Here is a 26,038-nt window from a genome sequence, read left to right on the forward strand (position 1 = left end):
AGTGGATGTTTATAGTGATCCCTGGTGTGTGTACGATGTGTCTGTGCAAACAGACATCCCTTGCTGTTCGTGTACCTTATTACATTAGTGATGAATATCAGTGCTTATACCCATGATGGCAGATGTAAAAATAATATGTATATGTCTGATGCAGAATACTAACTCAGGTAGTCAGTGTAGGAGCATGGGCTTCCATGCATTCTTTGATGTGGCCACTGATTAACATTTGTGGCTTAAGGGCTCCAGGGAGTAACATCCCCACAGGCCTTGTTTACTATAGGGGGTTACCTACACCCAGAGGGACATGAATCCCTAATCTCCTGTGACTCAATTTATAGGAAGAAAAGAACAAAGAAACTATGAGACTTATGGGACATTTCCACCCCTAATACCCTATTGTACAAGGATTGACATAGGTAATTGATCAAGGCCCATAGGAGAAAACCACATCTTTCTGGACCCTATGTTGGTGCTGCCCCCATCTTTAAGAGATAAAAATCCCTATAGGACAATAGAGAAAGGGGGCCCTTCTCCCCCTTCCCACAACCCTGGGAGCTATCTGCTTTCCTTTAATAAAGACTTTGCTTGCTTGCTGCCTATGTGTTCGTGGAGTTCCTTCTTCAGCTGCCGTGAACGAGAACCTGGATTCCGGTATCAATTTTCCGGCGTCACACCCATGGACTTTTCTTTCCAATTACTGTGTGCGAGGGACTGTGCAAGAGCTTTATGTGTATAATTTGGTTTATCTGTTACAACAAGCCCATAATATAGACACTGTGGTTAAGTCTGATTTTTCATGCGGGTTAACTGAGGCATTGAACATTACTTAACCTGTTAATAAATGGCAACCCAGACTTTGAACCCAGTCATTCTAATTCCAGAACCCATGCACTTAATTGCTTAGTCATATTGACAGCCATGCATGAGGAAATAAAGGAGTATTATAAGCTTAATGTAACTGGAACGCATGTTATGAATGTCAAGGATATGCAGCTATGTCTGCCAGCTTTGCGAATTCCTATCTACACGTACCAGTATCGACACTGATTATCAAACAGGTCATGTGATGCATATTGAAAATGCAGAATTGTACACTGTTGCAGCTGTTTACCATAGGTGTATGAGGGAGTTATCAAATCAGATATCAACTTCAATGCTGACATTGAAGACCAAGATCATTCCACGCTGGAGGGGAGACCAAGCTAACCATGGAAGAGCAAAATCGGGCATCACATTGTGCAGTTTGAACCCAGCCCAGCTGCTGATTGGTCGTGTGTCTTTGGATGACCTTCCCACGCCTCGTTTTTAACATTTGAAAATGGAGATAATGCCTGACTCATTGGGGCGGGTGATTTGAAGATAAATTGAGGAGTTCCCATCGTGGCGCAGTGGTTAACGAATCCGACTAGGAACCATGAGGTTGCGGGTTCGGTCCCTGCCCTTGCTTAGTGGGTTAACGATCCGGCGTTGCCGTGAGCTGTGGTGTAGGTCACAGACGCGGCTCGGATCCTGCGTTGCTGTGGCTCTGGCGTAGGCCGGTGGCTGCAGCTCCGATTGGACCCCTAGCCTGGGAACCTCCATATGCCGCAGGAGCGGCCCAAGAAATAGCAACAACAACAACCAAAAAAAAAAAAAAAAGACAAAAGACAAAAAAAAAAAAATTAAAAAAAAATAAATAAGATAAATTGAGAGCGTGCCTGATTCATAGTAAGTGTGCAGTAAGTGGTAGCTCATCTTACGAAGATTGTGTTTGGATCAGTCTAATTTAAATAATATGCCCTTCACACCTTCAGTCTAGAACCTGGGTATGTAAGTTGCTCTTTGTAACATTTCTTCTCAGAAAACAAGCACATTGTTCCGGGATCCTGAGCCAAACACTTACCCATATAAGGTATTTAGTGTCAATAAAATGGAAAGTACGTTATTTTGAGGATGTGCTGCAGAGGGCACTGTTAGTAAAACAGTAACAGGAAGGATGAAGTAGTTTAGCATTTAGAAGTATGTGGTAACTTCTGTAAATCGAAAACCATTCTTAAAGTTTATTTTTTACAAAGTATGTGGTCCTGTGATTCTGGACTCAGCTCCTCCATCATTAACAGATTAACTTCGTCTTGGTACCACAGCAAGCAGCTTACAAAGGCAGCCAACAGAGAGGCACTTCTTGAGCCAGTTCCTTATCTATAAAACGTGGGGGGTGGCTTCCTCTAAGGTATTTTTTCCGTTTTGAAACTCCAATGGAATTAATAGTCCTTTAAAGGGAATTAAGGTGTGACTTAATGTTGGCTTTATAATCAAGATTGGCAGCCATCCTTTGGACAGGAAACTGTGAACTGGAGTTTGACACTTGCCATCAGCCTCTCCATGGAGTAAAACATGAGCCAGCACTGTAGCTGCCCACCAGCAGCGCCCCCTGCATGGAGCTCAAGGTGGAGACCAGGAGTGAGGCGCTTGGCCCTCTGGGTAAACTGGAAGAACAGGCCTTCAGATAGTTAGATGTTTTCAGGAGAAGATTTTATGAGCCCAATTCTTGCACCTCCTCATATCTAGAAAAATACTAAAATCTGTCAATGATAACTAATGTTTGTGACTAGTAGTAACCTTCACGAGACCAGCAGCAAACTTCTGTAAAATGCGTGCGTGGCTGCTGGAACCTCCCCCTTCACCTTTCTGACATATCTTGATATTCCCCTTTCTTCTTTAGGGCAGTATTTCAGAGCTTTCTGAAGATAACTCTGAAATACTGCCTCCTGGGCTGTAGTTAGTGGGCAAAACAAAAGATGTCATGGTCACTTGTGAGAACAGCCACTCCCAAAGGTGGGCCAGTGAGCCCCGAGGGGACTCAGGAAGCTCAGACCTCAGGTCTTCCCCATAGAAATGGTTTTCTGTAAATCTTCTGTGAATCTGGTTCTCTGTAAATCTTTTGTTCCTACTACCTTGCATTGTTGCAAAAACTCATGTATCCTAGGTTTTCTGGTTTCTCTGTTTCCTGGGCTTAAGTCCTAATTTCACCCGATAAAACTTAACTCTCAACTTGTAGGTTGTATTTTTTCAGTCGACAAAACAATGGAAGGGGATGGTTATTTTTTGGAGGGCAGGGCAGCCCTGGAACTCAGGTAGGCCAGAGCTTGGCCTCTCTTGGGATCTTTGGAAGGAGTTGGATGAAATCCTTTCTCGCAGGAATGTTAAACTGAGGCCCTCCCCAGTAGCTGAGAGAGTTGACTCAACTCCAGTTCAGGTGTTTTCTTAAGAGTTGATAGGTAAGCAGCTGTTTCCAAATGCCTTCTTGTTCCTGCCTTTAATTGCTCCCCAGAGGTCCACAGTCCAAACATCCTTACCTAAGAAACCTGAGCTTTTAGTTAATCAGGAATGGATGTTCTGAGCAAAGAGTGTTCTAGTCCCAGGTTACTCCTCCTGAGACCTATGTGATGCGGGCTGAGTGTGATGTGATGATCTCAGGGAAAGTATGACCTTGGCCAAGCTGTCCCGAGGGATGCTGCAGGGTGGAATAGACTGTGTTCGCCAGCCTCTGTCTCTCCAGAAGGGCAGGCCACCTCCAGAGAGTGTGAGCCTGGGAAACTGACGGCAATGGGTGCCTCTGCCGACCTCCCAGCTTCTCGCTGGATACCTTCCCCACCCCCACACACCATTTCTTCATTCACAGGCATTTACTGAGCAGATACACCATCTGGGGCATTGAGCACTATGACAGGATGGCAAGGATGAATGGGACTAGATCTTGCCTTGATGGCATTACAACCTGAGGGGAAAATGAACATCAATAATTATGATACGAGGGGGAGTTCCCGTCGTGGCATAGTAGAACCAAATCCGACTTGTATCCATGAGGATGCGGGTCCGATCCCTGGCCTCGCCCAGAGGATTGGGGATCCAGCGTTGCCATGAGCTGTAGTCGCAGATGTGGCTCAGATCCCGCATTGCTATGGCTGTGGCACAGGCTGGCAGCTGTAGCTCCGATTTGACCTCTAGCCTGGGAACTTCCATATGCCACGGGTTCGGCCCTAAAAAGCAAAAAAAAAAAAAAAAGAAAGAAAAGAAAAGAAATTATGATACAGGGTGGAAAAGGATGTGTTGCAAAGCAGTGTGGGTAAAGTGCGGTTTTTTTACACAAGTAAGGATTGATTTAAATGAATATGGAGGGAGTTCCCATCGTGGCGCAGTGGTTAACGAATCCGGGAGCGGCCCAAGAAATAGCAACAACAACAACAAAAAAAAATGAATATGGAGGACATGCTTAGAAAAAGAAAAGTCAGGAGGTCCCGTCGTGGCACAGTGGTTAACGAATCCGACTAGGAACCATGAGGTTGCGGATTTGGTCCCTGCCCTTGCTCAGTGGGTTAACGATCCGGCGTTGCCGTGAGCTGCAGTGTAGGTTGCAGACGCGGCTCCGATCCCACGCTGCTGTGGCTCTGGCGTAGGCCGGGGGCTACAGCTCCGATTCGACCCCTAGCCTGGGAACCTCCATATGCCGTGGGGGCGGCTCAAGAAATAGCAAAAAGACAAAAAAAAAAAAAAAAAAAAAAAGAAAGAAAGAAAAAAAAAGTCATACAAGGACAAATAGAGCAAGAGTATTCGTAGATTTGCTACAGAAGCTAGGAACCTATGGAATTCTATCACCCTCTTACCTGGAAGTGTCCTCCCAGGTCCTCTGGTCTTGACCTCAATGTGAGAACATCCCCCACACATTCAGTCTCTGCTTAAACACCTCCACTAATGCGGACTCACCATTTACTTTTGGATGAACAGTGTCTCATCACTAAAAAAGTAGAGGAGAATCTCTAAGAATGGTGGGGAGGGGTGGAGAGAGGGAGAGAGGGAAGAGTGAGGAAAAGGCAGGGCAGTAACCCCAATTTTCAATATTCCAGTGGGCCCTGCCTGAAAGCGAGTAGGACTGATGAGTGCTGACTGGTTGTACTTTGGTTGAGCTGGGGAGGTTTTATTATGGTGAGGATGGAGCCTGATGTCCTGGGTCCAAGGTCCAAGGATGCAGGGTGAACTTGCACAGAATGAGATCATGTGAGCCAGCCTTCAAGAACAGAGACTTTGCTCTGGCTAGCAAGATCTAAACCATTGCTTTATTACTAAGCCCTGGAAACAAGTTAGCTCTTCCTTTGGAAGCTAAGTTAGAACCCGAAGACCACAGAGAAGATACTTTTAAGAGCTTTAGTGTTTACTATGCTACCATTTCAGCAGGTAGTGGCAAGCCTCATTTTAAGCAAACCGACTTAGTGCAGCCTCAGGCTGCCCCATTCATACACAGGCCCGGCTTAGAGCATTGTGTAGACAGTCCGTACAGGAGCCTCCAGCACCAACACCTGCAGAGCCCTGCTGACTCACCTGAGACCTCTGGGTGGACTTCTTAATAGGTAAGAAGTGTTGGAGACACTCAGGTACAGATTAGGAAATAGGGCTTCACTGACATCATTCACTGCAAATAAGAAACTGCTTAGGTGTCCTGAACATGCCGTGCAAAGTATTTTTTGCAGGTACTTCTAGCAAGTGAGTTCTGCTAAATAGTTGGGATAGTGTTTCTTCTTAAAATACTTAGCATTCAATAGGAAGGCCCAAGGGAATTGGTATTAACTTTGTGGTGTGTTTTAGATAGGGAACAAACAGAAAGTGACTGAAGTAGACAGGAAAACAGAGTGTCTCAGTTAGCAGAATTGCAATCCCAGATATCAATTTATTTACCAAATTGCAAACAAGATAAAAGCCTTCACAAAAAGTGACAGAGAGAACCAGCTTGCTTGGTGGCTGAAAATATATATCTTATAGAAGGTCGAAATAAAATAATACAGAGGAGTGGAGAAAAACACTGGTTGGGGATTCAGAATACTTAGGCTTGAATCACATTTTAACACCTAAAGTTTTTAATCTTTCTTGGCTTCTGTTTCTTCTCTAAAATGGGAAAATGACACGTACTTCAGGATTTTTATGAGGCTTTATGAGAAAATACAGCGCCCAGCGCAAGAAACTTTAGATGAATCTGAAAATTTTTAGGACGCTGGAACATTTCTAATCTATGCCTGGGTGAAACAAATTTTTCATTTCATATCATTATCATATATTTGCTTTGACATGAAAGGGTATGAGCATGTACTTTGATTATTTACAAACATACTTTTAATAAGCAGTTGTGTTGTTACAGAGTTGTGTAGAAGTCAGGCAATATTTAATATGCATGAGGGAAATTTCCCACAAAAGGAATTCTATCCGTGTAGAACAAAAAAGCATTTCCCAAAGCAGATAAACATTATTAGGTCTTTTGTCCGAATCTGAATGTTCACATTTTGGGATCAGTTCTAGTGAGGTATTTGTGTTTGATTAACTTCTTGCTGTGTGGGGGCTTATGAGGGGATTAGATCCACACAGAATGTGTGTGGACAAAAGCAAAATGAGTATTTGGATTCCATAGTACCATTTGTTTTTAAATTATTCTTTAAGGTCAAAAATACTACCTCCAAAATAACACTGGCGGTAATTATGGTAGAATTTGACCAAAAGACATTTGATTTACAGAAATAGATTTCCATTCCAGCCTTATGACTTTGGTCCAAGGTTGCTCTTACCATGCCTCAGTTTCTCACCTGTGACCCTGGGTGAGACAGAGTGGAGGAGGAATGGACCCAATATCTAAAGAAATTGGACAGAGTATCTGATGTTTCTTCCAGGCCTATAATTCTATTGTCTAAGGAGGGTCTATTGCTAATAAATGTTTCCAGCTGTCAGGCAGAGTTAGTACGTCTTCCCGAAGTACTAACTTATGTCAAGGGAATGGCTGAGGGTATGGAAATGGAGCTCTTTCTTTTCCTGGAAATATGATGAAACAAGGTCACTCAACATTCAGTGATGTTTCATGTTTACTGTGGACATCTGTTATTCAGCGGGTGGTTTCCTGGTAAAATGTGCCTTATTCAAGTCCATTAATTGAGTAAAAATGTTCCCACACATAAACAATCTATTTCAATGAATCCTTTTTTAAAACAAGGGATTTGTATTATATGAAGATCATTCCAATCCATACATTTTTAAAGCTTGTGTTTTCAGGAGTTCCCGTCGTGGCTCAATGGTTAACGAATCCTACTAGGAACCATGAGGTTGCAGGTTCGATCCCTGGCCTTGTTCAGTGGATTAAGGATCCACTGAACAAGGTGTGAGCTGTGGTGTAGGGCACAGATGCGGCTCGGATCCCGCGTTGCTGTGGCTCTGGTGTAGGCCGGCAGCTAGAGCTTTGATTCGACCCCTAGCCTGGGGACCTCCATATGCTGTGGGAGCAGCCCAAGAAATGGCCAAAAAAAAAAAAAAAAAAAAAAATTAAAGCTGTGTTTTCATACACCAGGATTGCTTAAAGCAATGTAGACCTTTCCAGTTTAGAGACTGTGAGACTATGGTAGAAATTTCAGAGATCCTCCAGCATAATCAATCCCCAAATTCCAATTTCAGGGTATTTAAAATACCACACAGTCACTGAATTGAAGAGAATTGTGATCTGAGGCCAGTGGTCCAATGTTTGAGCTCCTAGAAGAGGGGTGGGGGGATGAGAGTACTGGTGTAGCCACTAAGGGAGCAGTTGAGGGCGGGGTACAGCCAGGTTCTGCTAACGGACTGTTCCTGAAAAGTGGGAACATCTGAAAGTGTGACTTTCATTTCAAGGCCAGAGCTCACAGTAAATGCAGAACTTTACAGGAATGAATTATTTACAGTTACCGCCTCCAGATGGATTCCTTGCAGAAAGATAAACGACTTGGGGGTGCAGTGGGAATGGTGGTCCAGAATTGGATTCCAGGAACCGTGGCTGGAAAGCCTCCTCTGAGCTACATCTTCAACTCCTTACAGTGTCACAACAGAACAATTCAGATTTTTTTCTTTGAAGTGGTACATAAAGGCTAGTATTGCTTGGCAAACGTGCTCTTGTATCCATTGGAACAAACCGCAGTTTTTACAGTTTCGGCATCGTTTCCCAGGGCAAGAAGTTACCATGGTTCTGCTCAACCCTAGAAGCAGTTTGGCGCACATTGCTCCAGCATCGCTACCGCTCTAGATCTGGGTTTGTTTATCTGTAAAAGGGGGCTACTTTTCTGACTTAAAGGAGGTGGTTAAGTTAGGCCTTAGGTGGTTGCTTTAGCACTTCAAAGCAATCATTTTCCTAGAGCTCTGCAGCCCTTTTCTTGGAGTTCAGCCTCCAAGTCTTTGAGTCTTGGTATTTGCATGTGAAGTCCTTTATCATCTGTGAAACCTTGCCTTTTTGATATGCGACTTCAGTAAACATCTGTCACCTCCCTGTGCCTCCTTCTGTAATCTCTAAAACAGAATGAACAGTGGAGATAAAATGATGGTTGGGTCAGATCTTCAGACTCTGTGTTTGTCATTCTGGGATTTCGTCATCACCAGGATGTATACTCTTGCAGGGTACAGACTTGGTTCTGTGCACCCCTTGTTTTCCAGCATTTAGAACACAGCACGCTCAGTTCATCTGTGTTTAAATGGGGCAATGAAGGAAGATTTATAGTGGATGTAATCGCTTGTTCTCATCCCTCACCTCAGGGAACGTTATGCTCTTTTTTAGGATTATGTTTTTCTATTATGTTCTTTTTGATGCCAAGAATATACCCTACTCTCTTTTACACCTTTGCACAGGTGGTCCTTCTGCTTTGAAGCATCCCCTCCTTGTCCTACCTGGAGAACTCCTCTGCTAACCTTCCACCTTGAATAGGTGGAAAGAAAGAACTTCCTCTGTGAAGTTCTTTCTGGATCCAGTTCTCTCTCCTCCGGGCTCACAGTACATTTGGTACATACTTCTGTTGAAGTGGATTTTCTTACCAAATTGTAGTTCTTGGATTGGTTTTCTGCTCTCCCTCCCCTCCATTGAGGTATCTGAAGCAACTGAGGCCAAGGGCACCTTTGGTAAACCTTTAAAAAGTCTTTTGAGGAGTTCCTGTCAGTGGCTCAGTGGTTAATGAATCCGAATAGGAACCCTGAGGTTGTGGGTTCAATCCCTGGCCTTGCTCAGTGGGTTAAGGATCTGGCGTTGCCATGAGCTGTGGTGTAGGTCGCAGATGCGGCTTGGATCCCGAGTTGCTGTGGCTGTGATGTAGGCTGGCGGCTACAGCTCCGATTCGACCCCTAGCCTGGGAACCTCCATATGCCGAAGGTGTAGCCCTAGAAAGGACAAAAAAGACCAAAAAAAAAAAAAAAAAAGGTTTTTTGAGGAATAAATGAATAGTTTAACAGAAACTCTTCACGGTACTCAGTATGATGGTGTGCTTAGAGTCTGGGCATATTAAATACTTTTTGATTGATTTGCTAGATTATCAGGTATACCACCAAGCCTCAATTTTCTTAGCAGATACAGGCAGAATTCCATTTTAAATGGCATAATCATACAGTCACATTTTTTTCCTCTGAACCATAACATCTGCCAACAATAAAACAGGCATGTGCACGTGCACACACACACAGTATTTTTCACAATCTAACTGCAGATCCTAGAAGAGCATTTAACACACAGGAGATGCTCAGTAACTATCTAAGAATGAATAGGGATGGCTGCCTAATTTCTGGAAAGTGCGGTCACATCTTGCAACCTCTGTTTATCCTTCCCTCCATGCTGTCTCACCTGGGGCAATGGCGTTTCGTCTCTTGCACTTGCCACAGCTGCTCCCTCAGAGGTCATCCACGACCCAGTTACAAAATCTAATGGGATTATCTCAGTCTTCCTCCTGCCTGACTTCATGATAGCATCTGGCATCATTTGTCTTTCTGAAATATGGTGTAATTGAAAAAAAAATGAGGTTTTGTTTTTTTGTTTTTGTTGTTTTTTTGTCTTTTTGCTATTTCTTGGGCCGCTCCCGTGGCATATGGAGGTTCCCAGGTTAGGGGTCTAATCGGAGCTGTAGCCACGAGCCTATGCCAGAGCCACAGCAATGCGGGATCCGAGCCGCATCTGCAACCGACACCACAGCTCACAGCAACGCCGTATCGTTGACCCACTGAGCAAGGGCAGGGACCGAACCCGCAACCTCATGGTTCCTAGTTGGATTCGTTAACCACTGCGCCACGATGGGAACTCCCAAAAAACATGAGTTTTAAAGCAGGGAAAGCCTGGTTTAAATTTGTGCTCCTCTTCCACTTGAGAGCTGTGTGAACTTGGGCAAGCACCTTCTAAAATCAATCCTCATCCTAAAGTGGAGCTTTTGATACTGATTTCTCAGGGTGTTTGGGAGGGTCAGGTGTGAATTTTGTGTGTGAAGCACTTAGCCCAGTGCCTGGCTTGCAGTAGTCAGTCATTCCTTCCTTGACTTCTGAGTCATTCTTCTTTTTTAGTTGCACCCAGGGCATGGGGAAGTTCCAGGGCCAGACACTAAACCCTCACCGTAGCAGTGACCATGCTGGACCTTAACTGGCTGAGCCACTAGGGAACTCCCATCCCACATTCTTGGTTTTCTTTCAGTCTCCATCTCTGAATAAATCTCTATAGGACTGTCTTTTCCTTGCCCACTCCTCTTCTTCCACATTTTTCTCCTGCCTTATTTCAGATTTTCTTCGTCTCTTACCTGCACTCTTTGCCATGTGTGTATCTAGCCGATACTCCAAAAATATGGACTGACTGAATGGCAGTCTCTGAATTGGCCTCTGGGTGTCCCATCTTTTGCTTCTCCAGTGTCTGTTTCCCACTGTCACCAGAATTGATGTTCCTCAATTGCAGGTCCATAATTTCACTGCTCCCCACCCCCAAAATCCCACCAACACTTGAATAGCAAACCTTTGTTTAACAACTGAACTAAAATTTAAATCCTCACCAGTCTGACCCTTTCGTTTGCCCAGCATCATCTCCTCTAATGTCCTTTCATAAGACTGACTTCACTCTTCTTAGTTTCAAAAATTCTCCATGAGTTTTTTTTTCTCTCTTCTGTGACTTTCCTCAAACTGTTCCTTTATTCCAGAATGCTCTATTTTGCTTTTCTACTAACATTCATACTTTTAAGTCTTAAATACTCATGCCCCCATGGAGCCTGTCTAGACCACCTTTTTTCCTCTAGTTAAAATTTGTCTATTTTTCCACTGACACCTGTTTGCACTTACGTTTTGCACTTAATTACTTCTGCCTTGCTAGGCTGTACACTCCAGTGCATATACTGTGTCCTGCTTGTCATGCTATTGCCACAGCCTTTAGGAAGGAGCATCACACAGTGCTTTAGCTTAACAAGTACTCTTCGAATTAAACTGAATTGAAAATCAACAAGAGTGTTCATGTTTCCCAACACGGGTATTACGGAGACCTAATTGGGTATAACAAAGGCCGACATTTATAGAGCACTTACTATGTGCCAAGCACTATTCTAAGTGCCCTCTGCTGTTCAGATGCGCACAACAGCTGTTGGAGGGAGACACTATTAATTATCTTGATTTTAGAGATGGGGAAACAGAGACACAGAGAAACGAAATAATGCATCCTCAAATCAAACAGCTGGTGAGGGGGGTGAGAGGGGTGGAAAGCTCAGAGAGTGGGCCTTTGGGCCTGGGCATGCAGTCACTAGTTTACAGTGCCAATAGGATTTGGTGACCCTTCCGAGGAAAGCAACAGAAGACCCCAGGCATGCCACCTGCTTTCCTTGGAATGGACAGCAAGGAGACTGGTGGGGTGACCACGGGAAGGCTTTTCCAGCCCTGATGCCCTTGCAAGATTTACAGGACATCTATCCGAAAAAACAAGGTCAGCCAAATGTTGTGCAAAACAGTTTGACTCCTAAGCCTTTTGATGAGCCATTAAACCAGGGAGGCTTATCGGTGACAGTCCTCCTGGGGTGACATCACTGCTCACCCTGGCCCCTGCTGAAGGCTGGCGGAAGTGCAGTGCCGACCTTGTGGGTTCCTCAAGGCTGAGGGGCCTCACCAGTGCTCCAACCTTGGAACCGAGGCTTGGTAAAAGCCTCCCAGCCCTTTCCTCCTTTTCCTCAGAAGAGGAATCTGGACAAACCAGGGTTTTATTTAGATTGTGTTGAGCCAGCATCCTCTCCACACATAAGCCCAGGGCAGAAACTGCACTGATGGCTTTAGTGGCGAGCTCCTGCACAGGGCAGTGAGGTAGGGGTTAGAGAAGGAAACGGATGCGAGCTACTGGGGCGGGCTGGAAGCTTATTTTCTCCCATTTCACCTGTCCCAGCAGTCCCCACCCCAGATCTTTGTCCCTTCGCTGGTCCCTAGTCACCCTCATTGTTGGTCCCTGCATTTCTCTTTCACTGTGCAAGATATTCAATCTGTCTAGTACAGCAGAACTTGGCACAGCATTGTAAATCAGCTATACTTTAATAAATAAATAAAGCTGTCTGTAGGTTTTAGGGAGGTATTTAGTAACCAGTAATCAAAAAGCCTGGGCCCAGAAATGCATCCCCTCAAAAGGACCTTATTTTAGGCAGAAATGAATTGTTTTTATTTAAAAGGGATGGAGTTCCCGTTGTGGCTTAGTGGGTTAAGAACCCAACTAGTATCCCTAGCCTCCATCAGTGAGTTAAGGATCCCATGTTGCTGCAAGCTGCAGGACAGGTCACAGATGTGGCTGGGATCCAGTGTTGCCGTGGCTGTGGAGGTCTGACCCCTAGTCCAGGAACTTCCATATGCCTCCGGTGTGGCCATGAAAAAGAAAATAAATAAATAATTAAAATTCAAAAAAAGTAAAATAAAATAAAAAGAGAATCCGGGCCCGAGACCCACGGTGGCTGGGCCTTTAAGAGATCATTCTTTCCAGCCTCTGCCTCTAACTAGGCTCCAGTTCCCTGTAAAGATGTACCGAGAGAGCCACCCTCTAACCATCTCTGACCCTCCATTCGAGGCCCTCGCTGGCTTCCTCTCGGGAAATATTCATCATCTAACCCGAATCTTGTACACGGAGCTCCACACAAACTCATTTCCTCTTGCTCAGCCACAGAGAGCTTGAGAATACAATCCGGCCGCCCTTCATTTTGTATTTGAAGACAACTCGTCACCCTCCTCCCAGCCTCATCCACATTTCTGTCAGGATTTCTAGCTTCGCCAACAGCAACAAGTTCCTCTTCGTGAATGCGGACTGCCCGCTTCTTTCCCTCGTACCCGGCCAGCCCATGGGTCTGGTTGTTCTGATGTCGTGCGGAACAGAGTCTCTGCATCCCCACCTTGAGGGTGGAGACTACCTGTCTTGTGGCAGCAGTGTTGGAGGGGACACACCTGCCCGTGCTCTTGGGCGTTGCCCGCCCTGGGCACCCCTGGGGCAGGAGGATGTGGGTGGATGGGATGTACCCCACTCCCTGGGATGTGCACGCAGGAGCAGTTTAGCTTCACAGCTGCTATTTTCCTCTGAAGTTCCCTCCTGGAAGTATCTGCTGAAAAATGGATAATGGAGTTTGTGGGATTCTAGCAGTCATAGACAGGTGTTGGGTGTCTTGTGTCCATAGGAAAAAGAAGCCTGAACAGTTGAGAATAAACAACAGTTGCTTGGTAATATGAGCTTCTTTCATTAAAGTCAGAGGCCTGGCTATGAGCTGGGGGAAGGGGGAGGCCAGGTTGTTCTGGCTACCACCTGTCTGGAGGGCCAGAGGTGAGGGCAGTCAGCTGAGAGACAAATATGGGAGAGAAGTTGGGGGAGGGGGAGGGGGAGGGGGGCTTGGAGAGAAATTGCCATGGCTGAGATTCTGAGGCTCTTTGGCCCTGACCCCCTGACACCAGCTCCTTTGAGAAACTGTTTTTCAAAACTTTGCCCTTCCATCTCCACACTTGTGAAGTAACAGATGAACCTGAATAACTACACATCACTTTGTGATGTAAAGTCGTGGTGGTAAAATCCTGGTGCTCCAAGGGACCTGCTTTCCAGAGCCGATGCATTGGCTGAAATTTGGGTGGCCTCTATCTGGCTATGGATGACCTGGGCTCAAGTGCTGGCTTTGTCATGAATCAGTCATTGTTTTTTATTTTTATTTATTTATTTTATTATTACTAATTATTATTATTATTATTATTATTGTCTTTTTTGCCATTTCTTGGGCCGCTCCCACGGCATATGGAGGTTCCGAGGCTAGGGGTCGAATCGGAGCTGTAGCTGCAGGCCTACGCCAGAGCCACAGCAACGCCAGATCTGAGCCGTGTCTGCGACCTACACTACAGCTCACGGCAACGCTGGATCCTCAACCCACTGAGCAAGGCCAGGGATCAAACCTACAACCTCATGGTACCTAGTCGGATTCGTCAACCACTGAGCCACAACGGGAACTCCATGAGTCGTTATTTTTTAATCTATGACCTCAGCTATCTTTCTGTGCCTCACTTCAATAAATTATAAAATGTGGGGAATAATATGTCCTGCTCCCTGCTAGGGTCACTGGGAAGATAAAATATTATGTATGAAGTCCCTTCATGAACCTGTAAAAGTTACTCTACAAACAAAACACATGTCACTGGCCCGAATCAAAAGAGAAACTGGATTCTTCCTTCCATGTATGTAGTCTTTAGAGTAACGGTGACTTGTAGCTGAGGGCATTTCATTTTCAAACTAGCGTCCATTTATCATCTTGCTTGATAGTGTCACTGCGAAAAGTAAACAGCTGGGGCGGGGGGATGGGGGATGTGTTTTAAATAGGGTTTTAATTGGTGACAAGTGCCTCCTTTTCTTCAAGCTGGGGCTGCAGGTGGCGGTGAGCGAGGACAGAGGTGGGCAGCCTCAGGTACTTGGGGTGTCTGCTCCATTTCAGATGTAGTTTGGAGGAGGTTTTCCCTCAAGCTGAGTGAAACCATTTCAGATGTAGTTTGGAGGAGGTTTTCCCTCAAGCCAGGAGGATTGTAAATGATCATTCTCAACTACTGCTGGGCCCAAGGCTTAAATTATTTAAATCTCATAGGATTTCAGATTTTGTGGGTGGAAAAGTGGCTGAAGTGTGTGGGAAGAGGAAGCTGCTGGCTCGTCTTCCTTTTAAGGGGCGTACATTTAAATTCAGAGGGTTCACTGTCAGCTGGTCAGCTTCAGGGGGGCCACCCCCTTGTTGAATCTCCCTCTCCCCAAAATACCCGTCAAATCTTTTGGGCCGTGTCTACGGGCCTACGGACCCTCCCGTTCTGTTTCCTCTTATTTTGTTTTGTTTTTTTTTGGGGGGGGGGGCTTCCGAGTGAATGGCAGTGACCCACTTTCCTTTTTTTCCCTTTAACACCTGAGAGCCCACTCTCTTATTTCAACAGCCCCCTCCACAAGCAGGGTCCTTGAGCTGAGAAGTTCTCAGACTGAGGGCAAAGTACTCGTCCTTGGAGGAAATCCAAGGCAGTGAGCCTCTCTGCGGCTGAGCTCTGGACCCTGGAGTTTGGAGTTACGGCTCAGCCTCCTCGGCATTCCTGGAGCCGGAAGCAGTGTCCTGCTGCTTGCCAGGCCTCGCACCTGATGGGAAGGGGTTTCTCATTTCTGTGCCACATCCTGGAGTTAAAATAGAGTGATACCAAACCACCCTTGAGAGAGCCAGTGGCCGGATGTGGAGAAGCGTCAAAAATAAGATGGGGCCGCTATTCCAAGGAGTCATTTGCTGGTGGGCCTGGCCCTGGCTTTTTGGCTGTTCTCTCTTTCTCTCCCCAGCAAACCATACTTCCCTCAGATTCCCCACATCCTGGAGGTTGGGCCGTGCCACAAAACCTTGAGTTCCCTCCATGTGGCAGGGCAGGATGGACCCATGGCCAGATGTTGCTGCAGGGATGTATTTTCTTGCAGTGAGTTCTGGTGGTCTTCAGGAATATGACTTTTCCTCAGCTTTGGGACACATGTGAAGTGTTCTTATGACCTTCATCTTGGCATAGAAGCTGGGTATCGGCTCCCTACCAGGAATTGGACTCAGAGGAGGGTAGCGAGAATTAGGGGAATTGGATCGTGGACTAAATGGTGCATCATTTGTGTTCCTCCTGGTCTGTTTGAAAGCTACCTTCTCTACTATGGTTCTTATATGCAAGACTTTACTGGAAAGTCAAATGCACTGTGCTGGGAGAGAGGATGGTTGATAACAATCTTTGCTCTAGAAGCTGGGCTGCTTTAGATTCAGTCTCAACAGAAGGCTTCTCAGGAAGGTGGGTCAGTTCTAGCACCAATCTCTTATGGCAGTACCTGGGTCTACAGTGTGAGGGGTTCAGCACAGCTTGGAACACTGTAGGAGTGATCCAGACTTTCTAGGTTCCACGACCTGGGGACATACTAGACTTTCTGTGACCCAGTCCATGCCCCTTGCAGGTTGAAGCACAATTGACTCAGCCCCTGGGGAATATAAGGGAGTATCCTTAGCTCCCTGGGACTTTCTTTGCTGGACACTTCACCTTCTGGGTGCTCACCTTCCTCTAATTTCTTTCTGGGCTTGGGATGAGCCTCTGGTATCGACTGGGTGGCTTATGATGTACAAAGTTCACTCCCTTCTTCACACTGGTGCTGTGTGTCCTGTGTCTCTGGGATCGTATTGTCTGTCGTTCCTCAGTATGTCTTGTCTGCCGTCCTCAGCTTATTCCACAGAACCTCTCTTCTCAGTTTGTCATTTTGGAAGCAGCCTCCAGGAGCGGTGCCGTCTCCCTCTGACTGTGCCCGGGGTTCCTGTACCCCACCTGCCCCTCAAGTTATTCAAAGCAGTCTCTTTTCTCAGGAGCAGAGAACCAGCTGACAAGTCCCCTAGTTTTCCCTAAACGAAACCCTGTATCCTGGGTGGCCTTGGCAAGTCAGGATTGAATTCCTCAGTTCTCCCCCACCCCCCAAAAAAAGCAGAGTTAGATTAATGAGAGCTGCCTGGCCAATCTAAGCTTTGAGAAAGTTTGGTCTGTGATCTTATTTCATTAGGCTGATTGGAGCAGCCTCCCTCGGAGGGAGAGCCCCTCCCCAGGGATCCCGGGTACAGTTACACTAGCTGTCGCCGCCTGTGCACGCCCTTTCTGGACAGAAATGACCCCCCTCACCCCACTCCTCGCCCCCTGCTCCTCCTCTTTTGTTTTTTATCCAGCGTCTGCTCTCTCGCTCTCTCTCTCTTTCGCTCTCTCTCCCTCGCCCTCTTCCTGCTCCCTCTGCTTCTTCCTCTCGCTCTCTGCCTCCCTGCAGCGCCCAGCAGCCGGCTCCCCAGCCCAGTCCGCCGAACGCAAACCGCTGAGAGTTTGCAGAGCTGCTCCCTGGGGCCCGGGCCGCCGAGTCCCGCGCTCGGGCACGGCCGCCAGCCGGCGAGGGAGCGCTGCCGAAGGAAAACCAGCGGGCACGCGAAGGGAGCCTCGCAAGGGCGGCTGAGGAAGGGTCCGGGCGGCTGCGCCGCGAGCCCCCGCGCTCCCCACTCCCGCGCGGCGCTCCAGGAGGCGAACTTGTCTCGCTCGCGGCTCGTGCGGCGAGCGTTTCCCAACGTGAGAGGCCGGGCGCCGCGGGCAAGGGGCGGGGAGCGCGGCGGGCCAGGCGCCGGGGCAGCGCGGAGGCGGCGGGACCCATGCCGGCGGCCAACATGATGGAGAGCCTGCAGCCGCCCGCCCTGCAGGTGCCCGAGCAACGGGGCGCGCCCGAGGGCAGTCCGGTCTGGTCCAGCTCGTCGACCCCCACGCTCCGCCGCCGGCGCTTCAAGATGCGCCGCACGAAGAACGTGCAGGAGCAGAGCTTGGAGGCCGGGCTGAGCCAGGACCTGCCCGGCGTCTTGGCCCCCGGCAAGGAGTTCCTGCAGCTGCCGTCCATCGAGATCACGCCCTCCAGCGACGAGGATACCCCGTGGTCCAACTGCTCCACGCCTAGCGCTTCCCCGCGCCGCAAACGCTTCCTCCTCCGCAAGTGGCTGCGGGTGAGGGAGCGGAAGGAGTGCAGCGAAAGCAGGTACGTCCCTGTTCTGCCCCCTGCCTCCTTCCCCTTTCCTCCCCCGGCCTCCCCAGAGCCGTCAGGGGGCCCCAGGGCGCCGAGGGAAACTTTGCTGAGGATTGCAGGAGCCTTTCGCCAGAGTGGACGGCTAACCCCTGGGGGTGTCACCCATCTCCCCAGCCCGGGCGGGGCCCCGGTGACTTTACGTTATGTAACACTTGTACTCGGGTCTTCAGCAGGCGTTCCATCGCATTGGATCCTCACGGCAACATGGACAGTTAAAAAACCATAGCAGCTCATGTTTATTGAACTCTTCTCAGACACGGATCCGTATGATAAGCACGTCACCGTCCATCTCCAAATTTAATCCTCACAAAAGCTCAGAACAGTAGGGCGGCACTACTGTTAGTCCCATTCTACAGGTGGAGTTTAGAAGAGAGAGGCAGAGAGGTGAAGTGGCTCCCCTACTTAGACTTAAGTTTCTAAACTCCGTTTCGGTTTTTTCTTATTTTATTTTTGGCCGTCCCGGGTCCACCCCTCACCCCCACCCCCCACTTACAGAGGAGGTGGTGGAGTATTCACATTGAATGAGTCATATTTCCTGCCACAGAGTCTTTTAGACATCAAGGCCTGATCCACACCGTTACGGTTTATGCCAGCCACTTTTTGCCGAGGTAAATGTGGCATCTGAGCAGTCGGCAGATTAGCTTTCCTTAGGCAGAGAATTGGTATAGAAACATAGAGCAGCTCTACACAGCCTTGGCAGTGGGTTGGGCTTGAGCCAAGCCCATTGCCTGGTGGAAGGGACAGTCCTTACTGGCTCATTGATGCCTTGGATCCTACCCATTTACTTTCAGATTCTAGGGCCCCGTCTCTTAACAGTGTTCTGCGTGGGGCAGCTGATGGATTGGCCACCTTCCCCAGGACTCCTCCTCCCAGTCCATTCAATTCTATTCATTTCAATTCATCAAGTATTTATTGAATGTTCTTGTGAGTTCAGTCTGGTACCAGATAATGGTGCTCTTGAGGAAGGAGTAGTGGAGGGGCTGGGGAGAGTGCAGGGATGTGGAAGTTGAGAAGGAGGCTGGGAGGAGACTTGGATACAAAATTAAGGCGTGTCGGAGTTCCCACTGTGGCTCAGTGGTCAACACATCCGACTAGGAACCATGAGGTTGTGGGTTGGATCCCTGGCCGCGCTCAGTGGGTTGAGGATCCAGCGTTGCCGTGAGCTGTGGTGTAGGTTGCAGATGCGGCTCCGATCCCTCGTTGCTGTGGCTCTGGCATAGGCTGGTGGCTACAGCTCCGATTAGACCCTCTAGCCTGGGAACCTTCATATGCCATGGGTGTTGCCCTAGAAAAGACAAAAAGACAACAACAACAAAAAAAATTAAGGCATGTAAGTTTCCTTGGTATTGAGAAGATGGAGTCTTTGGAAGGCATACGCTATGTGTGGAGGCAAAGAGAGGAGGAAGACTTCTGGAAAGAAGAGGCTCAAACCATGACACGTACTGATAGGTACAGAAAACAGCAGGAAGAGTGTGAGGTCAGGGGCATGAGATCAGGAAAGGGGAACGATATGGACAAAGGCCTAAGAACAGGGTGAGATGTGTCTTTGAGGGGATGCTGAGGGATTGGTCTGGTTATACAAGTGATGAGCGTTCTAGAACTGCCAGGCTTTCTCTTTTTTGTAATATGGTTATCCCTGAAGGTATAGATGTAGAGCTTTGTTGTGGGGCTTTGGGGGAACCTGAGGATAATCGTTCTTTCTGTACTGGTACTTCATTCTGCCACCTTTTCCAGAGAGTAGAGGGAAATATGGGGCAACCTTGGTGGGAGCTAGTCTTTTCCTTTCTTTTCTCTTTTTTGGCCATGGCATGTGGAAGTTCCCAGGCCAGGGAATGAACCTGAGCCACAGCAGCAACCCAAGCTGCTGCAGTGACTGGACTGGATTCTTAACCTGCTGGGCTGAAAGGGAACTTCAGCTAATCTTGAACTGAAATATTTCATTGTGGTTTGTCAGCTTTCTCCTCAAATGTGAGAGACCCTGAAAGAAGCCCTATTTTTGACTTTGAGACTCTGCCACATAAAAGGAGGACAGAATATGGGCAAGAATCTTATGTTTATTTCCAGGGTGGGGATAAGGGTAGATTTGGTGAGATTTAGGAAGGTGTTTCTTGGTTTTGAGAATTATCTAAAGGTGTAGTGGAATTTTTATTTATTTATTTTTTTGGAGCAGGGAACATACTCTTAAATCAGAAAGGATTTTCAGCTGCCAGAAATAGTTGAAAAAGTGGCAGTTGTTTTCAGTGGTGGCTTGGTGGATCAGAAGAACACACACATGCATAAAGGCAGCCTCTGGATTCAAATCCAAGTTTGTCTGACTCAGATCTCTACTCTTAACCACAGTTACACTGCCTCCTATTGGAATCAATCCTGATTGCGGCTAAAACAAAAATCCATCACTTTTAGGCTTTGGACATAGGAGACTTCCTATAAAGAAAAGAAGCAGACAAGTGAATAGGTGCTTCTGGTTGCCCAGCCTGATTCCCTGAGGAGGAATTGACATTTAGAGGCAATAGGGCACAAAGAATATTGGCTGTCAAGTCAGGAGACCTGGGTCTAGATTTCTTAGCTGTGGATCCTTGGTCATCTCCCTTCACCTCTCTATTTCATCTTCATCCGTGGAAGGGGAGATCTGTGAGCTAACGTAACGCTTGATGTTTTGTCAACTTCCCCTGGCCGTGCCAGGGGAAGGATTACTGTCATTCACATGGAGTGAGTACGTGCTTGAGAGCACAGGTTATGTGCTCACGTGTCCTGGAGCAGTACCTGGGACCCCTCACACATTACACGATTCAGAGATGATTGGAACGTGACCCAGCTCTGGCTCGGATTAGGGGGGATTAACATACCGGGCCCCACACAGCATCCTTCCTCTTCACGCTCTCCACCCCAAATCTCCCTCTGCACAACAAAGAAAAGCCCCTCTCCATTTTGTCTGATTTGGTAGAAGGCCCCGGAGCTGATCTCGTGGTTTCTGCGTGCGGGTGGAGCAAGAATTTTCCAGATTCAAAGCAAGGTGAAGAAAAGACAAGTTTATTGAGGCAAGAGACACTGTTAATACAGTGGGCTGACTTCCCGATAATCAGGGAGAGCCAACATTGGGCGCGTGGTCACATCTGTTTTTATAGCTCAGGGACAAAGAGTAAGGAGAGGTCTTGCCATACACCTGTTGACCTGCTGGTTGGTTGGGGAAGGATGGGGTCTTCTGATATACTTGCTGGTTGGTTGGGGGAGTATATTGCTCCTGTAGGGGCAGAGTAAGGAGCAGGCCAGGTATCTTTCCTAGTAGGAGGCAAGTTGCTGGGTGGGGAGGTCCTTAGGAACATTGTAACAATTGCAGTGAGACAGGTGGGATGCTACGGGTCTGGTAATTCTTATCTCTGCCAGAGACTTTTTGAGTTTTATCTCCCTGGAGAAGCCTTGATGTCCCACAACTGAGAGGGCCACTTGTGCACAAAATTGAAAATATAAAGAGAAGCAGGAGCCGCCTTTCTTCTCCTTTACCCTGGGAAGAAAGAAGTTGAGTGAAGTTAGCAAAGACCTCAAGGTGCAGTACTCTGAGTCCAGCTTTGTCTCTGGCTCATCTTTGTGTCTTCACTGTCTAGCACTGTCCTTGCTCTTCTGTAGTGATCAATCAATGTTTATTGATGGATAAATTAATAACGAGTGAATGAGTGATTCCTTTTTCTCTACTCTTGAGAATATAATTATCCTTATTCATGAGTCAGGGAAAGTTTCCTAGAGGTTACAAGTCCAGAGATGAGTTTCTTGGTATATGACAGCCTTATTGAGATATAATACACATGCCACACAACTCAGTCAGTTTTAAGGTATACCATTTAGTGGTTTGTAGTATATTCACAAATAAGTGCAACTATCACCACAGGGATTTTAGAACGCTGTCATGACCTCAGAAAGAAACCCATACTCTTTACATATCATCTTCAATCCCCCTCTCCTCCATCCCCCCTACCCTAGACAACCACAAATCTACTTTGTATGGAGATCCGAGTTTTGAATGGGAACCAGATGCTTCTTGGAGAAAGCAGTTTGCGTGTGTTGCCTTGAAGATGAGGATGGATGACTGAGTGTGGTCTTGATGAGGGATGTGGAAAAATGAGGTGGTGAGGTGATGGGCTGACAAACTATGATTTATGCTGGAGAGTTAGAATTTCAATTAACCAGTCAACAAAGATGTACTGAGGTCCTTTGGACAGTGTGCTTTGTCTATAAAGAGGATTCAACTCAATGGGGAGCCATTGTAGGTTCTGGAACCTGGGAGAGACAGCTCAGAGGCAACAACATATTGCTGTTCAGTGTGAACTAGGTTTGAAGTAGAGACTCCTTTGCACTGTTTTTCTAACAGTTACTGTCATAGCTGGGAATTGTCATCTTAGCCACTATTTAGCATAAGGTGGCATAGTTTTTTTTGTTTGTTTGTTTTTTGCTGGCCATGCTGCCTTCTGAGCGCCATCAGTAATGCGGTCTGAAGCTGATGGGCAAGCCGTTAGAGGCAATACCTGATGTCTCCCTGAATCTCTTGGCCATAACTGGTTGTGGTGATTGTTCAAAACCCAAGTTGAGGATTAGAGTTCCTCTCTCAGCTGCTGGATTAAGGCAAGAGGTCAGAAGTTGGATAGAGACACTCCTTTCATGATGGCCTCCTGACATTGTTTTCTGGAGGGGGAAGAGGGGGTGACAAGGGTCAGGTGAGTAGGTGGGTGGCTGACTTCAGGCTGTCTTTCTGGGGGGCACAGAAGCTTCTCTCCCCTGTCTCCCCAGGATGCCCACCTTTTTATCACCACTTGTACCACTTTCCCTTGGCTGTTCTGTCCCCTCTTCCGTGTAACATATCTGCCTTGTCATGACTTCTCTGCTGCACATCTGACCTCAGCTGGTGCCTCTCACTGATTCTGGCAGCGTGGTGGGCCTGGTTATCTATCTGGTGCCAGCCTATCTGGCATGTGGGTTTTCGGGTACTGGTTATCCTTCATTGGTATATTTCCCTTGATTCTTCGTCCCCTTCCTTGGACCTTTGGAGGGAGTCTTGCTTCTGGTTTCAGCGCAGTTTCCGGGGAGCAGGCTGATGTGCACCCAGATGTTATACCCATCACCTCTTTGTGGACGCTGCCACCTAGGAGATGCACAGAGGGTGCTGGAGAGAGAAAATGTGTGTCTTTCTGAACACAAAGCATCAAACACGAGACCTATGATTTGTCAGCAGACTAAATAAATAATTGGTGCTGGCTAAGGTGAAACTGGAAGATACCTCTCCCAAACCCACAATTCCTTGAGGGCGGGTACTGCGTCTTACTTTCTGCTAAGCGCCTTAAGTACTCGATCACATTTAATCCTCACCACAAACCCCCAGGTGGGTTTTTCAGTGGAGGGAGCTGAAGTTCAGCGACTACCTGAACAGAAGCAAGGGTGAGATCTGAACCATGTTCTTCTGCCCCCAGGGCTTGCAAAGAGTTGTCCCTTGTGTGTTTGGGAATATGTGCAGGTGGAGGGGAGATGGGGATGAAGTTGGGGGTGGGGGGTGGGCGTGGGAAGGCCACTGAGGAGAAACGTGTAGGGGTCAGGGGTCTGGGCCAGCACAGCCGTGGATGAGGGTCGTGTTAACTGCTACAGGGAAACTGCTCCATGAGAAGCAGCTAACCTTTAGCTCCAGATTCAGTTTGAGGAAACTGAGAAGGTAGAGGCGGAGCCCTCGAGCTGATTCACACTGGCCAGGTTCTTCTGTGACAGTTGGTATTCTGAGCATTTCCGTGGTGGTTAGATACCCAGGGGTGCCTGTTGCATGTCAGGGAAGAGACCGGGGTTTTTATTGGGGCAGATTAACGGGTGATAAATCTGCCCTGCTTGGTTGGTTTCTCCCAGGTAATGTCTATACACCTGTTGCTATGCTGGTCACTGATAACTGCTTCTAGGGTAACTCCAGAGTTTTCCTTGAGGCACCTGAATGGCTAAGCTGTCAGTGGGGAATTTCCTTCCTGACCCCGATGGGTGAGCTGCTGGGCCCTGAAGCAGGTGTTCAGACTCAGAGCCAAGCTGGCCTGAGAGCCAGGGGCGGTTGCTGGGTTGCTGTGTATACAAGTCTGTGGGCTTTTCCTGGAGCCTCTACCCTCTTGGGATCCTTTCCTCCATTGCTCAGATCAGTGCCATGACTTGCCAAGGACAGTTGTGTCTGGTGTGAAGGAAGATGCTTTTAAACGTTTTGGGGTAAGGAGGTCTGTGAGCTCTTGTTCTGTGACTTTGGGGCCTGAGGAGGCTTCCTTCTTTCAAAGGAGACGGTGAGGCTTCCATCAGGGTGGCAGAACAGAAAACGGAACACGAGTCTTTGGGCGGAAGAAGGAAGGCAGCATGGAGAGGCTTTGAGCTGCCACAAAGGGACATCAGGCCACAGCCTGCCCGTCCCACTCTCAGCCACTGTAGGCAGCCATGTACCACCTCCTGAAGGTGGTCCTCGTGTCAAATATTCTCCCCAGTTTCCAGACCATGTGTCTGGATTTTCAGTCCAGGCAGTCTCATTAAATGTGTAGCCAGGGAGATGCGGTTATGCCTCAGCTAAGACCAGTGGTGAAGAGGAGAGGAGGAAACTCACAGCTTTTTCATTGGAGACCCTGATACATCTTTTTGGTCAGATGCTCTGAAGCCCTTTCTTCTGCATCCCTTGCATATATTCTAACTAGGTTGAGGCTCTGGTTGTTCCACTCTGATTCTATAGATGAGATAAAAAGGTTGGGTGATTAGGCATGTCAAAGTGACAGATCTGGGTTATAGCCTGGAACTCAGGCCTCTGACCTAAAGTTTGGGCTAATTTCTTTCTTTCTCTTTCCTTCCTTCCTTCCTTCCTTCCTTCCTTCCTTCCTTTCTCTCTTTCTTTCTTTCTCTCTCTCTTTCTTTCTCTCTCTCTTTCTCTCCTCTCTCTCTTTCCTTCCTTTTCTTTCTCTTTCTTTCTTCTCTTTCTTTCTTTCTCTCTCTCTTTCCTTCTTTCTTTCCTTCTTTCTTTCTTTCTTTCTTTCTTTCTTTCTTTCTTTCTTTCTTTCTTTCTCTCTTTCTCTCTTTCTCTTTCTTTCTCTTTCTCTTTCTCTCCTCTCTCTTTCCTTCCTTTTCTTTCTCTTTCTTTCTTTTCTTTCTTTCTCTTTCTTTCTTTCTTTCTTTCTTTCTTTCTTTCTTTCTTTCTTTTCTTTCTCTCTCTCTCTCTTTCTTTCTTTCTTTCTTCTTTCCTCCCTTCCTCCCTTCCTTTTTTTTCTTTCTTCTTACTTTTTTGTCTTCTTAGGGCTGCACCTGGGGCATATGCAAGTTCCTAGGCTAGAGGTCAAATCGGAGCTGTAGCTGCCAGCCTCTGCCACAGCCACAGCAACATGGGATCTGATCCACATCTGCAACCTACACCATAGCTCACAGCAACACCAGATCCTTAACCCACTCACTGTGTGAGGCCAGGGATCGAACCTTCATCCTCATGGATACTAGTCACTGAGTCACCATGGGAACTCCTAATTTCTTTCTTTTTTTTAATTTTCAAAAGGTTTTATTGAAGTGTAGTTGATTTACAGTGTTGTGATAATTTCTGCTGTACAACTAAGTGATTCAGTTATACATATACACACATCCATTCTTTTTCAGATTCTCTTCCCATATAGATCATCACAGAATATTGGGTAGAGTTCCCTGTGCTCTACGGCAGGTTCCTGTTGAGCATCCATTCTGTGTCCTACAGTGGGCATATGCCAGTCCCAATCCCGCTCTGGACCAATTTCTATCTATCTCTGGAGCTTCTTCCAGCCTGGTGCTTCCTTTCCCCACCGTCTGACTACAGAGATGTTTTGATTTTGCTGCTTCTGGTTCACAAGTTTAGTCAGGAAGTGAGGGGGCTGAGTGAAGGGACTGAAAAAACAATCCACAACCTGCTTGGTTTTCCCCCTTTCTTTTGCACCTATGCAAAAAGAGTTTTCCTTGGGGCCCTGTTTGGAAAGAGTGTGGTAAACCCTTGCGTTATTTGCTCCAGCAAGTAGGAAAATACAGAAAGACAATGGACTTCAGTCTAGCAATACATTTTTTTGCGTCTCCCCAAGGGTCTTCCAGCTAGTTGTCTTAAAAGAAATGTTTATATTATAAAAGTCAATGACAGAGTTCCCATTGCGGTGCAGTGGT

General features: G+C 47.2%; 1 protein-coding gene across 12 annotated transcripts in view; it reads left to right on the forward strand.

Moving 5' to 3' along the window:
* GRAMD1B (GRAM domain containing 1B) overlaps nucleotides 1–26,038 on the forward strand; it is a 247,702-nt gene that overhangs the window by 58,825 nt on the left and 162,839 nt on the right. For 3 of the 12 annotated variants that reach the window (XM_084976419.1, XM_084976418.1, XM_084976417.1), the window contains exon 1: nucleotides 17,322–17,833. The exons of 1 other annotated variant lie outside the window; for it this stretch is intronic. In XM_084976419.1, the coding sequence (XP_084832545.1) occupies nucleotides 17,460–17,833 (374 nt within the window). In that variant the 5' untranslated portion in view covers nucleotides 17,322–17,459. Of the gene's footprint in view, nucleotides 1–5,087; nucleotides 5,385–17,148; nucleotides 17,834–26,038 lie in introns of those variants that run through there. 8 more of the 12 variants (XM_021063027.2, XM_084976420.1, XM_084976423.1 and 5 more) reach the window with 4 other exon arrangements.

The sequence above is a fragment of the Sus scrofa genome, chromosome 9 (genome assembly GCF_054392235.1).
Source record: "Sus scrofa isolate SSC_HxYL_T2T_F1_AM1 chromosome 9, Sscrofa_HxYL_maternal_Yorkshire_Landrace_v2.0, whole genome shotgun sequence".
NCBI lineage: Eukaryota > Metazoa > Chordata > Mammalia > Artiodactyla > Suidae > Sus > Sus scrofa.